Source organism: Xyrauchen texanus, chromosome 39 (assembly GCF_025860055.1).
Source record: "Xyrauchen texanus isolate HMW12.3.18 chromosome 39, RBS_HiC_50CHRs, whole genome shotgun sequence".
Taxonomy (NCBI): Eukaryota; Metazoa; Chordata; class Actinopteri; order Cypriniformes; family Catostomidae; genus Xyrauchen; species Xyrauchen texanus.
In genome coordinates this window covers 1,196,401-1,215,011 of record NC_068314.1, presented here as the reverse complement: position 1 = coordinate 1,215,011, position 18,611 = coordinate 1,196,401, and the positions used below count along the sequence as shown (strand labels likewise).

Here is an 18,611-nt window from a genome sequence, read left to right as displayed (position 1 = left end):
GATATGGGGGGTTAAAAAAGCTATTGTTACACTTCATGAATTGGGTAGTCTGGTTTTTCACTGGTAATTATTGTTGTGATTTTTTATTTTTTATAATTTTTGAAATTGAATTTTTGAAAGTAATGATTTAAAATAAAAGGTTTTTGAAGGTCTCTCTCTGTCCCTCTCTGTCCCTCTCTGTCTCTCTCTCTGTCTCTCCTTCCACCTGTGCTGCTATCTGCACACTAATGAGAGAGAGACTGCAACTCCCTGTGTCTCTCGCTCGGTCTCTCGCTCTGCTCTCATTCCTTTGTGCTTGTTCTTTTTTTAACCTTTCCCTCCCTCTCCCTCTCCCTCTCTGTCTGTCGCTCTGTCTGCTGTGTGTGGAAAACAGATGCCCATGTGAGCAGCAGCAGCGGTGGTCCTGAGCGACAGCGAGCGCACCCGAGAGAGAAATCTCCACGGCACCGTTCAAGCGTTCTGCTGCAGCTCTGGCGACGGGCATGTGAGAAGATGTCCGTGGGAGGCTGCGCGTGTCCCGGTAAGGTCGCCGTGACTACTGCCCGTTGCTGTGGTGCCCGAGGGGTTTTGTTGCAGTGACAAACGGAGCGGACAGCACATTCAGTTGGAAACATGGCCGCTCGTGTGGTGATGTTTGACTTCTGCTGCGTTTGAAGTGTGAGATGAAAGCGGCCGATAGGGGAAATGGAGGAGTTTGGCTGTGCTGATCATTTGCACAAACAGCTGGTTTGCATTGGTGACATTTACAGCCGTGGTTTTCCTCCAGCAGGGTGCGTCGTGCCTTGTTATGGCCTAAATTTCCAACAGGCTGAGAGGGACATGAAGAGTTTTCTCCAATTTTGTAGGACATCAGATGTGCAGCTTTTATAGGTGGAATGAGAAAATCAATTAATCAAGGTCCAGAGGTTTTCTGGAGTTGATTAGAGGTTAAAGGTCATGTTTTGAAGCAGACCCCTGTGGTGTGATGGTCACACAGATCTGACACTTCCTCTGGGTGTGCTGCATGCTGTGCACATGAGGTGAAGTTTCTGGAATATATGTTAATGAGGGTGAAAGAAGAGTGTGTTGCTGAAGGCGATGAGTTCACACTTAAATCAACAGGTGTTGTGAGTTACACACTATTAGATATTCAGTATTTTTGTGACAGCTGGTGTTTGTACTGAATAAAGGCACATCAGAGGAAAGCTATTAGACCAAACTCTGGCTTCTCTCTCTCTGGACGCTCATAAACACTGTCTGATATCCTGAGAAGACTTTATACCACCTGAACTCCCATGCTGGTTTAAGATGTTCTTGTTTGTGTTGGTCCAGCTGATGGACTGGTGTACACTGATCACCAGCACGGTGCTTCTGGTAAAGCTGGTGGACTAAAAACTCTTGCTGGTTAAAGACTCTGGTTACTCACTCTCATGCCGTCCCAGATGTGTGTGACTTTCTTTCTTCTGCAGAACACAAATGAAGATTTTAGAAGAATATTTCGGCTCTGGAGGTTCATAAAAAGTCATTTTCTCCTGCAGAAAGTCACACACATCTGGGATATCATGAGGCTGAATAAGTCAAGAGAGAATGTTCAGTTTTAGGTTTTGGGTAAACTGTCCTTTAAAGTTCAAACTTTCTGCTTCAGTAAAGCAACTCCATCGTGTGTGTGTGTGTGTGTGTGTGTAAGGGGGAGCGGTAGTGTAGCGGTTAGCGTGCACTATGGGGGATCTTTGTCTTTGTGAGCGTGTGTGTATATCAGTGTAAATCATATGCATATATATTGTAGATATATATAGAATGGCAGCTGAGCAGTTGGATATGAAGTGACATTGTTTGGATATTTCAAGCATTTGTTTGCCCCTGTCAGACATGGAGGAAAGTGATGGGAATAACTTAGATTCATGTTTGTACTGTATATTTGTGGAAATTATCTAAAATTTCAAGCTAGAAATTGGTTGAATTTGCAAGATCGCAAAATCCTGGAGGGATTGATTATTGATGATTCTAACTGAAAATAAATCTTCTGTCACTTTGTGGCTCTGATACGCTGACAATGGCAACGCTTACGTGCACCTCATACTGCGATTAAACTGTTGCTCGTGTAATAAACAGAATATTGCGATTATGCTTATAATCAAAGTAATGAGAATCGCAGTAAGATATGTGGAATACTCCTATTTTAATCACTTTCTACTGGCATGTAAATGCTTTAATCGCATTTGTTCCACTCTGACCAGTGCTGCAGACGGGTGATGTTACGCTCAAGCACCACAAAACAGAAGCTTGCACTGTTTTCCAGCAGTGGTGCTCCCCATCTACAGCCCCACGGCAGAAGAAAACATTTTCAAGAGTTGTTTTGTTTTGGGGTTTTTTTCAATCTGGAATGCCCAATTCATAATGCTCATGGAGAGTGTAGTGACTCTCCTCAATCCGGTTGTTGGAGGATGAATCTCAGTTGCCTCCGTGTCTCAGACCGTCAATCCGCGCATCTTATCATGTGACTTGTTGAGTGTGTTACCATGGAGACGTAGTGCATGTGGAGGCATCCATGCACAACTCACCACACGCCCCACCGAGAGCGAGAACCACATTATAGTGACCACAAGGAGGTTACCCCATGTGACTCTACCCTCCCTAGCAACCGGCCCAATTTGGTTGCTTAGGAGACCTGACTGGAGTCACTCAGCACGCCCTGGATTCAAACTCACGACTCCAGGTGTGATAGTCAGCGTCAATACTCGCTGAACCAGACCCCCATTTTCCCGAGTTGTGAATGTCTGCTTGAAGATAAAAAGTATACCGCAAAAAAATGTCTAGTACGTCTTTCAATTGAGTTTGTCCTCGCTGGCAGGACACAACAACATCCAGCGCGTGTTTTCCGATTCACTGACAAGTGACTCTTATGAACCGATTATTCTTAGTGAATTAAAACAGACAGCGCATCCAGTGTAGCCTAAACGACTCTTACTAACGGTTCTTTGAAAAGCTGTATTTAAAGAAACATCTTTCATTATTAAAATCCTCGCAGTTTAGAGCACACAGACCTTTGTCTCGTGTCTGGGAGCGACAGCACGTCACACACTTGTGGGAGCACTATGTGTGTGCGTGTCATCCTTGTCACTATACCGTGAGGATCTATAAGATATAAGGAACACCACAGCACCATGTCACAGTAACTACTGCACAGGTAAATGACACACATCACTAACACACCTCTGGTGAACAAGAACATGCGCGTCACAGTCGAACATCGTATTTCCCCACTTCTTTATTCCTGCTACCCCTGCACTTTCTATTTATTCATCCCGCAGGATGAGGAAGGTCTGTGCGCTCATGCAGAGAGTCACATGGTCTCAATGATCAGAGGAAAATCACTTAAAGCAGAGCGCTGCGAGACAGACCTGCAGTTACACAACCACAGACAGACAGAGAGCGAGAGACAGGGAGATGAGGAGGAGGATACGGAGCAGTGAGGTTGAAGGAGGGGAGGTGTGTGTGTGTGTGTGTGTGTGTGTGTGTGTGTGTGTGTGTGTGTGTGTGTGCGTCATTGGTCAGGCTGTTTCTTCAGAGCTGCTGTCTCCGTCTCACCGACACAGATCTTGAATAAAATGTCTTCCTGAGCAGGAACACAGTAGTTTGAGGCGATGTGACGCACCCCTCAATCGCCACATACACACACAACAAAAACACATGACGGCGGGTCAGCCTGACTTTGTGTCATTTTTGAAAACAGTCAATGATGTCTCCTCAGTAGAGTCTGTAATAATACTCTGATGTTATTACACATATAAGTGTGTCTGACCCAACAATACAAATTCTGTCATCATTTACTTACCCTCATGTTGTTCCAGACCCGTATGAATTACCATCTTGGGTGGAACACAAACGAAAGTATCAGGCAGAATGACTGATTGTTGGGAATGAAATACTAGTGTACTGCTTCCTGCAAAGTGTACACTGTGTGTGTATTGCCTAGTGTTTGTATACTGTATATATACTGCTGGACAGTATATAACAAGTAGCATGTTTATATGACAGCATTCAGCTTCTCACCACAAGGTGGCGTATGTTCTGCTCAGTCGCCTCATGTTTGTACTGCTTTTAAAAGCGCTCCATCTCTCACTGGATCACTCTCCAAATACTGTGAACAGTGCTTTAAAAGCTGCATTGATTTACAGCTTACCGCTATAGCCCCACGGGTGACCTGTCAATCACTACAACGCCACACCCACCTCTTTGTGTCACTGGAGGGAGGAGGGGCTTGCCTGCTCAGAGCTGTGGATTGGGTCACTTCTGTATTCACATCTGTGTGTGGAGGAGTGTGTAGTACAATTATAATGGTTACTAAATGTGTCCCAGTGGAAATGTAATATCAACATTGAATATTAATATGGATCAAACTTTGACATTTCTGTGAATTTTTAAATTGTAAAGCTTAATTCATAAAACATGAGGAGAACAGATTTCTGTGTATGGGACAATGACATGTTTTCAGATCTATTACGTTATTAAAAATACATTGAAAATGCAAGTCACACAAAAGTGCTTAAAAATGCCTCTGTATGATAATGTTTCTCTTTCTGAGTTGAAAGAAATTTAGATATTGTTCCGGCAAATAAAAGTCATGTGGTGTACCACTAACATCCACTAACATACAGGTATCATGTTGCAAAAAATAAATAAACAAATAAAATCCCTATAAAACATATTATATTATAATAGTGATAATAATATGAATATGAACATTTCTTGATATTCATAAAAATCCATGATAAAATAAAACAAATGTTTAAAAGCTTTGTGAATTTTAAGTTGCAAGAGAATATTTGAACATGTACCTTGTGTTTACACCAGGTGACGTTATTAAAGGTGCAATATGTAAATATTTCATGTAATATTGTTTGCCAATGTGTGAACGGTTTGTAAAGCAGCTTAACAATGAGCCGCTCCTGGACTTCCTGTGTTCCCTATTAAAGCCCGTGGACTGATTAACATGAGGAGGGAGCGGGACATTTTGATATTGTTAAGGAACAACACGTCTTCTTTAGGTCAAATGGAGTAACCTGTCAATGTAATGACATCAGCATTTGTAAACAAAATAAATAAATAAAAAAGATTAAACCGTCATTAACGATTATTAAGTTGTGTACATGTCATGTATTTAAAGTGAAGGGAAAACTTTTACTTGATAGACACCACTCACTTCATTTTTAAATATTTATTCTGTTTTGTTTTGTTTTATTCAAATATTTTATAAAAATATGAAACCAACCAGGGCACAAAAGACACACATTTTATTTCTACAAACGTCACACGTGTTTTAAACAAGATGTCATGAATAAATTATAATATTTAATGAATTCATTGAATAATATTTCATGAAGAAAGCTCGTGATTCCTCGTAGTTAAAGTCTTTGATAGTTTCCTGAAGGGCGAGTGTGCTTTGGGGCAGTTTTGGGGGCAGGGGGTCTTGCATTAGAGGGTGTTATCAAGCCTGTGACAGATGTATACCTCTTGACTTCCTGTTGAGTACAGGACACAGAGGGGTCAGATAGTCCTCAGCCTCCCCCAGTGCTTTAACTACACCCCTTCATTGGAAAGGCCGGCCACAAACGATCCCAGAGAGAGAGAGACAGACAGTCAGTGCATGCAGCGCGTGTATCTGTAGCGCTTCTGACCTCAGAACATGTCAACAGGACGACTGAACGAAGCATGTGAGAGTGATGCGCTCTTCACGTCTCTGGACTGTATTGGGCCTTTCTCATGACATTTTAATCTTATTGAGAGTTTGAGGAGATGTACAGTTCATTTACAGTCAGTATGAATACAAATAATATTTATTTTAATGATTGATTTAGTAAATAATAAAATTATGCCATATTTGACCATTTTATTCAGTGAGAGCAAAGAGACCACAGAGACATGACATGTTCCCGAAGTATTTTCCCCATTAATGGTTTTCCGCTGGGATTTCATAAGAGTTCATGAAACAATCAGCTCTGAGGAGAATCACAACATTACAAACTTTGATTTGAAGCCAAAAAGACAAACAAACAAGACCGTGTACTTATCGTCTTTAATGAGGGAATAAACTACAATCCCATGATGCATTGCGAACGATGTTAATTGAGTTAAAAACCGTATAAAAACAGAAAACTTGATTTAATGTTGATTCTAAGTATAGAAACAATATATTGTACAACATACGCTAAATATTGAGATATATACAGATATTCTGTAGTTTGAGAGTGTAGGGAGAGCAACTGGATTGTGTCATTCACAATGCATCATGGGAGTGGGCGGGAGTCTCTGATTGGGGGATTTCTCTTCGGGATTATGGGTAGTGTAGTTCACAAAACACAAAACATGGACTAATGGCTTCAATAAGTCTATAAGTCTTTAAAGATTTTTAAGTTATCAATACAAATAAATTCATCTTTCCAGATTTGTACTTCCGGAAGCTCATTGTAGAAAGTTATTTGACTGCAGAAAGCCAATCACAATCAAGTATCCCAGAGAGCATTGCAGTACAGATATTACATCATGGCTGCTATCAGAATAGACTTTACAAATGAGTAGTGCAGCCTAAAACATTCTTGCTTTGTTTATTGTGTTGTGGAGCTTCTTTGTGCATCCCGTGGCATACTCTAGTGACTTAAAGGGACAGTTCACCAAAAATGAACATTCTCCCATCATTTACTCACCCTCATGCCATCCCAGATTTCTTTCTTCTGCAGAACACAAATGAAGATGTTTAGAAGAATATTTCAGCTCTGTAGGTCCATACAATGCAACTGAATGGTGACCAGAACTTTGAAGCTCAAAAAAGCACATAAAGGCAGCATAAAAGTAATCCAGTGGTTTAATCCATGTCTTCAGAATTGATCTGATCTCCTCCTTGGTCAGTCTATCTCCACTTTCACTTTCACTTTCACAATCTTCTTGTGTTTTTGGTGATTCACATTCTTCATGCATAAGCCCCCTACTGGGCTGGGAGAAGAAGTTTTAGCAAAAATGGCTTAAATCTTGAATCTGTTTCTCACCCACACTCCCTTCTGAAGACATGGATTAAACCACTGGAGTCTTATGGATTACTTTTATGCTGCCTTTATGTGCTTTTTGGAGCTTCAAATTCTGCTCACCATTCACTTGCATTGTATGGACCAACAGAGCTGAAATATTCTACTAAAATCTTCATTTGTGTTCTGCAGAAGAAAGAAAGAAATTCAAACACATCTGGGATGGCATGAGGGTGAATAAATGATGAGAATTAAAATTTTTGGGTGAACTTTCCCTTTAAATGAATCTTGACTCTATAGATCAGCAATTACACGTGACACGGACCTCTCGAAACCAGTGACTGCAGTGAACATGGTGCAGAAGATCTCTAAGGGGGTTTAATGGCCACGGCAATCTGTTTTAGAAATAGCTGCTCAAATTCAAGGTCAAACATTGACATTGAGGAGTCAGCATGTCCATCTGATCCCAGACCTGTTCTGAAGGCCCATAGGATCACTGCACACTTGTTCAGAGCAGCATGTGTCCTGTGGTTGAGCTGTAGATAAGACCTCTATGTCATGTCGTCCTGGCAGATAAAAGCTGAAGCCTGAGCCTGAATTTGACCCCCACGCACATTAGAAGATTAACCTTTGTGTACCCTTCCAATGGCCCAATCCCTTCCTAGGACAACACCCAGTGTGTTACCATGGTGATGACAAGGAGGGGCTCATACATAAGTGCAAACCGTAGACACACATTCAAAGACAAATCATTATTTTACCAGTCCAACACAGTCAGAAGTTATAAAACGGAATGACTTGTTGCTATAACAGTTTTATCACTAAATACTGTGTGTTCTTGATCACAGGACCCTAAAGTCAGCGTGAAACAGCCTTCGTAACATTTCACTTCCGTAATGTGACATATTTCCTTATAAAACTGGCTTAATCAGCCAATGAGGAAAGTTGTTTCAGAAGTGGAGCAAGTCATTTTGATTAAAGGTATAAATAATAAGTTAATAATAATACGTTTTATTTATATAGCGCCTTTCCAGAGCTCAAGGACGCTTTACAATAGACAAGCAACAATAAAGGCAGAGGACAAAGACAGCAGACAAAACAACAGCAGGTAGATAATAGTGAAGGTACAGAAAATGAGAAGGTTAGGTAGATGGGACAGCACCCAGCGGAAAAAAACAAACAAAAAAAAAACAGTACAACTTAAGAGTTATAACATTCAGCAAATAAGTGAGTTTTGAGCATGGATTTGAATTCAGAGATAGTGTTAACAGAACAGAGTGATCGGGGTCGAGAGTTCCATATTTTGGGTGCTACAACACTGAATGATCTGCCCCCCATTGAAACAAGGCGATGCCGAGGGACGACGAGAAGGCTAGAGTCGGAGGATCGTAGAGAGCGAGTCGGTGCGTAGGGGTGAAGCAGATTACAGAGATAGGAGGGAGCCAAGCCTTGCAGAGATTTAAAAGTGAGAAGGAGAATTTTGAATTTGATACGGTAAACCACAGGAAGCCAGTGAAGATCATGCAAAATTGGGGTGATATGTGCAGAATGCTTGGTGTGGGTGAGTATTCTGGCAGCAGAGTTTTGAATGTATTGCAATTTGGAAATGGAGCTAGCAGGAAGGCCAATAAAAAGTGCATTGCAATAATCGAGACGTGATGTGATAAATGCATGGATGACAGTTTCAGCGTCTGAGATACTGATGAAGGGACGGAGCTGAGCGATGCGACGTAGATGAAAGAATGCTGATTTAGTGATAGAATTAATGTGAGAATGGAAAGATAGAGAGGAGTCAAAGATTACACCAAGACTTTTAACAGTACTAGATGGTTTGATGTGAGAGCCAGCAAACTCGCAGGTGAAGTTAGTAGGAATTTTGTTAGTGAGTGACGGAGGTCCGGTTAAAATAATCTCAGTTTTGTCCATGTTAAGTTTTAAAAAATTTGAATGAAGCCAATCTTTTATTTCATGCACACAAGCAGAGATTTTGTCAGTTGTGATAGATAGAGTCGATGTACAGGTAGTAAATAGGGATGGGAAATGTAAGGATTTGAACTATTCCGGTTCCTCTTTGCAATTCTGGTTCTTTGATGTTTGCATTAACGAATCTCCTTATTTATTCAGATTAACATTTGTATTGGTTGCTCCTCAAGCATGACACATAACACAGCAAAACATTCATGTACAGAGTCAACCATTATCCCCCTTAAACCCATTATTTCCCTCTTTTCTGAGGAAGAAATGTTGGAAAATAAGAAATGGATTTACTGCTGTTTCCAAATGATCACATTTCATATTTTAACTGAGCAGATTCTTGTAAAAGATGTGCTTTTGCAATGCATACTTTGAATTAAGATACTTCATTCATTCATTTTTATAAAATACTTCTAACCAAAACTCATAATGTGTATCTTTAACTAGACATCGTCATATCAGCAACCATCCAGTAATTACTCTGATGTAGCCTAATGAGCCTTATATGTAGCCTACACATTACATCTCCACATGACGAAATGAAGGATTCACTAAAACGAACTGGCTGATAAGAATTCATTCTTTAGGATGAAAGTGCTGTAGATTCAAAAGAACTGATTCATAAGAGTCATTCATTCGGGAATCAGACTACATTGGTCGCACTGCATGTTTGTGCTATAGATTCAAAAGAACTGATTCATAAGAGTTGTTCATTCGGGAATCACACTACATTGGTCGCACTGCATGTTTGTGCTATAGATTCAAAAGAACTGATTCATAAGAGTTGTTCATTCAGGAATCAGACTACATTGGTCGCACTGCATGTTTGTGCTATAGATTCAAAAGAACCGATTCATAAGAGTCGTTCATTCGGGAATCACGCTACATTGGTCGCACTGCATGTTTGTGCTATAGATTCAAAAGAACCGATTCATAAGAGTCGTTCATTCGGGAATCACACTGCATTGGTCGCACTGCATGTTTGTGCTATAGATTTAAAAGAACCGATTCATAAGAGTCGTTCATTCGGGAATCATGCTACATTGGTCGCACTGCATGTTGTGCTATAGATTTAAAAGAACCAATTCATAAGAGTCGTTCATTCAGGAATCATGGTACATTGGTCACACTGCATGTTTGTGCTATAGATTCAAAAGAACCGATTCATAAGAGTCATTCATTCGGGAATCACACTACATTGGTCACACTGCATGTTTGTGCTATAGATTCAAAAGAACTGATTCATAAGAGTCGTTCATTCAGGAATCACACTACATTGGTCACACTGCATGTTTGTGCTATAGATTCAAAAGAACTGATTCATAAGAGTCGTTCATTCAGGAATCACACAACATTGGTCACACTGCATGTTTGTGCTATAGATTCAAAAGAACTGATTCATATGAGTCGTTCATTCAGGAATCACACTACATTGGTCACACTGCATGTTTTGTGCTATAGATTCAAAAGAACTGATTCATATGAGTCGTTCATTCAGGATTCACACTACATTGGTCACACTGCATGTTTTGTGCTATAGATTTAAAAGAACTGATTCATAAGAGTCGTTCATTCGGGAATCAAACTACATTGGTTGCACTGTAGATTCAAGAGTGTCTGAACTGTCCGTCCGCATTCAGCGGAATCCGTTAACGGAACAGAAAGTAATACATTATTCGACATTTTAAACAAAATGGAGAAAAACATTCCTTTCAATAATTTGCACAGTTTAGAATGTAAATAGGGTTGATTTTGATGTCATGTTGGCTGATTTTGGTGGTCAAAGTATCTGTTTGAGATGTATCTGTATGTTTATGAATGCACAGCAGGGCATGTTGCAGCTCTCTGTTGTGTTTTAGGGTGAGCAGTGAGCACATGTAATCTGAAGATACTCTCTCGGGACTCGGGTCAGCTCTTCTCATCCCCCAGAGAAACACATGCATTGTGTTCATGAGATAAGTTGTGAATGCATTGAAATATATTTTGACAGCACAATGTGCATGATTTATCACTCTATAATACTGGACAACAATGTCAGCAACATTGATTAGCCATCTCTGTGCTAAGTGGCTTACCATCGACCCGGGTCAGAATTGATTATTTGAAATTCTCAGCTGTATAATTGTCATTTATCGGGCGCTCGTCAGTCGAAGAGCATCAGACTATGAAGTGGACTAATGCAATTGAGATGTTTGCATGTGTAACTGAAGCATTGATTTGTTTTGACAAGCTTGAGGATGCTAATCTCTGCATAATAAGCACAGGATTTGGTTATCCGTTTCTCATATTTTGCTACAAAGTAGCAAATGTAAATGCAAAACATATTGTTCTTTATTGCAAGCTCCATAATATGCTTGAGTTGACATTTGTAAACAAACCATGCAGAGCATACTATTTCAACTCGACAGCCTGTAAATTGGTCATAATATTAAGATGCACCTGGCGCCGCTGTAACAATGCACACATTTTTAAGTCGTCATTTATTTCTCTATTGGTTAAAGTTTGAAAAGATGACAGACAGAGAGATCTGCTTAGCAAACAAACCTCCAGCACTGAGGGAGAGAGACAAACAGAATCAATCACACAGAGAGAGAGAGAGAGAGAGAGAGAGAGAGAGAGAGAGAGAATAGATTATATAATTACTTATCATGATAATAAAGCACACTGAATTTACTTCACTCTGGAATTCAGATGGCATAAAATGTAGCCTTTATAAACATTTGTTTATAGCATATGTTTCATAATGTGTTCACTGGTCAAGTCTAGGAATATACAGTAAATATAAAGACTGGTAGATGAGTGTAGGAATTATATAAAATATTACTATAAAATATGATATTAACAAAGCAATAATACAAATATATAAAGACAATATACATATATACAGAGTGGGGTCCAAAGGTCTGGGACCACATTGAAAATCTGAGATTCAAAATGCTATTTAAACCTAAAACAAACATCTTTTAAATCAGATGCTTCAGATCAGATGCTGGTGTTACTGGGGGAGATCAGATCAGATGCTGGTGTTACTGGGGGAGATCAGATCAGATGCTGGTGTTACTGGAGGAGATCAGATCAGATGCTGGTGTTACTGGGGGAGATCAGATCAGATGCTGGTGTTACTGGGGGAGATCAGATCAGATGCTGGTGTTACTGGGGGAGATCAGATCAGAGGCTGATGTTACTGGAGGAGATCAGATCAGATGCTGGTGTTACTGGGGGAGATCAGATCAGATGCTGGTGTTACTGGGGAGATCAGATCAGATGCTGGTGTTACTGGAGGAGATCAGATCAGATGCTGGTGTTACTGGGGAGATCAGATCAGATGCTGGTGTTACTGGGGAGATCAGATCAGATGCTGATGTTACTGGAGGAGATCAGATCAGATGCTGGTGTTACTGGGGAGATCAGATCAGATGCTGGTGTTTCTGGGGAGAACAGATCAGATGCTGGTGTTACTGGGGAGATCAGATCAGATGCTGGTGTTACTGGGGAGAACAGATCAGATGCTGGTGTTTCTGGGGAGATCAGATCAGATGCTGGTGTTTCTGGGGAGATCAGATCAGATGCTGGTGTTACTGGGGAGATCAGATCAGATGCTGGTGTTACTGGGGAGATCAGATCAGATGCTGGTGTTACTGGAGGAGATCAGATCAGATGCTGGTGTTACTGGGGAGAACAGATCAGATGCTGGTGTTACTGGGGAGATCAGATCAGATGCTGATGTTACTGGGGAGATCAGATCAGATGCTGGTGTTACTGGGGAGATCAGATCAGATGCTGGTGTTACTGGGGGAGATCAGATCAGATGCTGGTGTTACTGGGGAGAACAGATCAGATGCTGGTGTTACTGGGGAGATCAGATCAGATGCTGGTGTTACTGGGGAGAACAGATCAGATGCTGGTGTTACTGGGGAGATCAGATCAGATGCTGGTGTTACTGGGGAGAACAGATCAGATGCTGGTGTTACTGGGGAGATCAGATCAGATGCTGGTGTTACTGGGGAGAACAGATCAGATGCTGGTGTTACTGGGGAGATCAGATCAGATGCTGGTGTTACTGGGGAGAACAGATCAGATGCTGGTGTTACTGGGGAGATCAGATCAGATGCTGGTGTTACTGGGGGAGATCAGATCAGATGCTGGTGTTACTGGGGGAGAACAGATCAGATGCTGGTGTTACTGGAGGAGATCAGATCAGATGCTGGTGTTACTGGGGGAGAACAGATCAGATGCTGGTGTTACTGGGGAGATCAGATCAGAGGCTGATGTTACTGGAGGAGATCAGATCAGATGCTGATGTTATTGGGGGAGATCAGATCAGATGCTGGTGTTACTGGGGGAGATCAGATCAGATGCTGGTGTTACTGGGGGAGATCAGATCAGATGCTGGTGTTACTGGGGAGAACAGATCAGATGCTGGTGTTACTGGGGAGATCAGATCAGATGCTGGTGTTACTGGGGAGAACAGATCAGATGCTGGTGTTTCTGGGGAGATCAGACCAGATGCTGGTGTTACTGGGGAGATCAGATCAGATGCTGGTGTTACTGGGGAGATCAGATCAGATGCTGGTGTTACTGGGGAGAACAGATCAGATGCTGGTGTTACTGGAGGAGATCAGATCAGATGCTGGTGTTACTGGGGAGAACAGATCAGATGCTGGTGTTACTGGGGAGATCAGATCACATGCTGGTGTTACTGGAGGAGATCAGATCAGATGCTGGTGTTACTGGAGGAGATCAGATCAGATGCTGGTGTTACTGGGGAGATCAGAACAGATGCTGGTGTTACTGGGGAGATCAGATCAGATGCTGGTGTTACTGGGGAGATCAGATCAGATGCTGGTGTTACTGGGGAGATCAGATCAGATGCTGGTGTTACTGGGGAGATCAGAACAGATGCTGGCGTTACTGGGGAGATCAGAACAGATGCTGGTGTTACTGGGGAGATCAGATCAGATGCTGGTGTTACTGGGGAGATCAGATCAGATGCTGGTGTTACTGGGGAGATCAGATCAGATGCTGGTGTTACTGGGGGAGATCAGAACAGATGCTGGTGTTACTGGGGGAGGGGATATCAGATGCTGGTGTTACTGGGGGAGATCAGATCAGATGCTGGTGTTACTGGGGGAGATCAGAACAGATGCTGGCGTTACTGGGGGAGATCAGAACAGATGCTGGTGTTACTGGGGGAGATCAGATCAGATGCTGGTGTTACTGGAGGAGATCAGAACAGATTCTGGTGTTACTGGGGGAGATCAGATCTAGGGCTGGGATAAACGATTATTTTTTAAACGATTAATCTAGCGATTATTTTTTCGATGCATCGATTAATCTAATGATTCATTTTTTCAGTCCGATTCGATTTCGATTCGATTAATCGACTTGTGACAACACCGGTAATACCGGTTTCATCGGGGGTGGGGGTGTATAAAATGTAAAAAAAAAAACATTTGCTGGGAGTTTGATTGACTGGCGATCTGATCAATCAATCATAATATGCCATTTTTGTCCGACAAAGTAGTCAGGAGAGAGAAGATTAACGTCGGTGGATTTGAATAATGGATTGTAGGCTACTGTACTGACATCTTTCCGCGGTTAAAACAACAGTCCTTCTGATGTAGGCTACATTCATGTTTAGCCTATTTGATGCTATAAATTAACCAAGGAAAAGATGATCGGTTCACGAGCAGCTTTAACTGAGGCAATATGTCACGACACATTAAAGAGCCACAAAATAGTAGGCCTATTTATGGTTTAATTTTCTTTGAATGTCCAAATTTGAAAGTTGAGACTTTATTAAATGTTACCTGCTTGGTCCTGTCTGTCAGCCGTTGTCAGTGACCTCTATGTATTTTTCACGTACATTCATAGCTATAAGCTTATTATTAATAGCTATAGCTGAAAACTTTAGGTGTCGACAACGTATTATAGCCTACTCCAACATCGAGTGCAAAGTGGGGAGTTGAAAAAACTTACGGTGCTCTGTCATCTGCAGCTGCTCCGGGTGGCTTAGAATGGAAGGCCATCTCCATTTTGCAAAGACGACATATCACGGAATTGTTTCCTTTTAAATTAAATAATTCCCATACTTTAGAGGAACGAGTGCATGCCGCCTTGCACTTCTGATAGTCTGAGGATCCACTCGTGTTGACGCCGGCCGCCATCTTTGTTTTGGGTCTGACAATTCGACGCGCATATTTTTGCGTCGACGTATTTTTTACGTCGACGTCATCCCAGCTCTAGTGCTGGTGCATTGCCGTGGTGCTAGAATGGAAAGCCATCTCCATTTTGCAAAGACGACATATCACATAATTTTTTCCTTTTAAATTAAAGAATTCCCACACTTTAGATGAACGAGTGCGTGCCGCCTTGCACTTCTGGTAGTCTGAGGAGCCACTCGTTTTGCTTCTACTCTCCGGCGCCGCCATCTTTGTTTTGGTCTGACGAATCGACACGCATATTTTGCGTCGACGTATTTTTTGCGTCGACGTCATCGATTACGTCGACGCGTCGTCCCAGCCCTAATCAGATCAGATGCTGGTGTTACTGGGGGAGATCAGATCAGATGCTGGTGTTACTGGAGGAGAACAGATCAGATGCTGGTGTTACTGGAGGAGATCAGATCAGATGCTGGTGTTACTGGAGGAGAACAGATCAGATGCTGGTGTTACTGGAGGAGATCAGATCAGATGCTGGTGTTACTGGAGGAGATCAGATCAGATGCTGGTGTTACTGGAGGAGAACAGATCAGATGCTGGTGTTACTGGAGGAGATCAGATCAGATGCTGGTGTTACTGGGGGAGATCAGATCAGATGCTGGTGTTACTGGGGAGATCAGATCAGATGCTGGTGTTACTGGGGAGATCAGATCAGATGCTGGTGTTACTGGAGGAGATCAGATCAGATGCTGGTGTTACTGGAGGAGATCAGATCAGATGCTGGTGTTACTAGAGGAGATCAGATCAGATGCTGGTGTTACTGGGGGAGATCAGATCAGATGCTGGTGTTACTGGGGGAGATCAGAACAGATGCTGGTGTTACTGGGGGAGATCAGATCAGATGCTGGTGTTACTGGGGGAGAACAGATCAGATGCTGGTGTTACTGGGGGAGATCAGATCAGATGCTGGTGTTACTGGGGGAGGGGATATCAGATGCTGGTGTTACTGGGGGAGATCAGATCAGATGCTGGTGTTACTGGGGGAGGGGATATCTGATGCTGGTGTTACTGGGGGAGATCAGATCAGATGCTGGTGTTACTGGGGGAGGGGATATCAGATGCTGGTGTTACTGGGGGAGATCAGAACAGATGCTGGTGTTACTGGGGGAGATCAGATCAGATGCTGGTGTTACTGGGGGAGATCAGATCAGATGCTGGTGTTACTGGAGGAGAACAGATCAGATGCTGGTGTTACTGGGGGAGATCAGATCAGATGCTGGTGTTACTGGAGGAGATCAGATCAGATGCTGGTGTTACTGAGGGAGATCAGATCAGATGCTGGTGTTACTGGGAGAGATCAGATCAGATGCTGGTGTTACTGGAGGAGATCAGATCAGATGCTGGTGTTACTGGAGGAGAACAGATCAGATGCTGGTGTTACTGGAGGAGATCAGATCAGATGCAGGTGTTACTGGGGGAGATCAGATCAGATAATGGTGTTTGGGAGTGGTGGTGGCGTAGTGGGCTAAAGCACATAACTGGTAATCAAAAGGTTGCTGGTTCGAACCCCACAGTCACCACCATTGTGTCCTTGAGCAAGGCCCTTAAAGAGCAACATGCAGGTTGGACACCCCTATATATTATAGTGTATGTTGATGATAAAACAACTAGATTTTCTGAACTGGAGTAATATATATTTAGCCATTAACGATATTTTGAGATAAATTGTGATAAAATAACTTCCGCGTCTATAAAGCACTAACCGGAAGTGACGATGGGCTGAGGAGTCTGGTCAAGTTCAAGCTCAGGTTACAATGGATGTGAATGAAGAAACTGAGTTCTCCGGTGTGGTTTTGCAATTTACTGGAGAGTATAATGTTAGCCTCACGGGATACAAAATCAGACGGAGGGCGAGGGAGAACAGTTTGAATTGAAATGCGGGAAGCGGGAAAGTTGGGCTAGCTTCCTGCCAATAGCTATAGCATTGTGCAAACTACTAAATTCATTTCAGAAGGCAGACAATTACGTTACGACAACCTGTCCTAAAGCTCAGTCTCTCTCCCTCTCTCTTTATTATTGTACTAAATAAATATTAAATATTTAATATTATAAAAAATATATTATATAAAAATATTATACTATTATTATTACGAAATTACACAAATTAAGAGTTAAAATAATTAAAAGTAAGACTTACTCTGCTAAGTCCTCGTTTTAGTTGCACAGAATGTCTGCTAACGTTAGCACTTGGTCCTAGAGTCCAGCCCGCCAAAATCCGGTGTAAACTTTGACGGTGGACTTGATTCCATCGAGTGCACCGAGGAACAGCATCAGTAATCAGCCTCACGTGGTCCTTACTCGAAATCCCATCCGAGACTCCAACAAATCTCCAGGTCGATAATTCTCCAGAGTGAAATGTAGCCACAAGCGGCCGAGTGTGTGGTAACAGACGCGGCAGTGAAGTCTGCTCTCTTCACCTGCACAAAACACACCCAAGACCTAAAAGCCTTGTTTTTCCTAGTAGGAAAATGATGGACACGATGTCTTGACAGGCTGGAATTCGTGCAACCAGCACAAACACAATAATTTACCATTATGGCTTCTCTAAAACTCGATCTAAAACTTTCTGTCTCTCACTACTGCTCTAACTACATCAACACCCAACAATAGAGAGCTGACCGCGAGCTCTTTTGTTTGCCTCGCCCTACGTCATATGACGCGTTGCTATAGTGGGAAAGGCATATTCCAGAGCCTAGAACATTTTCATCAAAATCTCTACGTCAAATGAGATTTCATTAGTAATTTCTACATATGTGTTTTTAAAAGACCTCTGCAGACAATATAAAGTATTAATTCAGTTATAAATTCAACCTGCATGTTGCTCTTTAACTCCAGGTTGCTCCGGGGGGATTGTCCCTGTAATAAGTGCTCTGTAAGTCGTTTTGGATAAAAAGCGTCTGCCAAATGCATAAATGTAAATGTAAAATGTAAATGTGTTTCTGAGGGAGATCAGATCAGATGCTGGTGTTACTGGGGGAGATCAGATCAGATGCTGGTGTTACTGGAGGAGATCAGAACAAATGCTGGTGTTACTGGAGGAGATCAGATCAGATGTTGGTGTTACTGGGGGAGAACAGATCAGATGCTGGTGTTACTGGGGGAGATCAGATCAGATGCTGGTGTTACTGGGAGAGATCAGATCAGATGCTGGTGTTACTGGGGGAGATCAGATCAGATGCTGGTGTTACTGGGGGAGATCAGAACAGATGCTGGTGTTACTGGGGGAGATCAGATCAGATGCTGGTGTTACTGGGGGAGGGGATATCAGATGCTGGTGTTACTAGGGGAGATCAGATCAGATGCTGGTGTTACTGGGGGAGGGGATATCAGATGCTGGTGTTACTGGGGGAGATCAGAACAGATGCTGGTGTTACTGGGGAGATCAGATCAGATGCTGGTGTTACTGAGGGAGATCAGA

At 42.2% G+C, this 18,611-nt stretch overlaps 1 protein-coding gene across 1 annotated transcript in view; it reads left to right on the top strand.

Moving 5' to 3' along the window:
- Nucleotides 1-376: 376 nt before the first annotated feature.
- LOC127632546 (LIM domain-binding protein 1-like) overlaps nucleotides 377-18,611 on the top strand; it is a 57,737-nt gene continuing 39,502 nt past the window's right edge. The window contains exon 1 of the mRNA XM_052111174.1: nucleotides 377-520. Coding sequence (XP_051967134.1) covers nucleotides 493-520 — 28 coding nt within the window. The 5' untranslated portion in view covers nucleotides 377-492. The remainder of the gene's footprint in view (nucleotides 521-18,611) is intronic.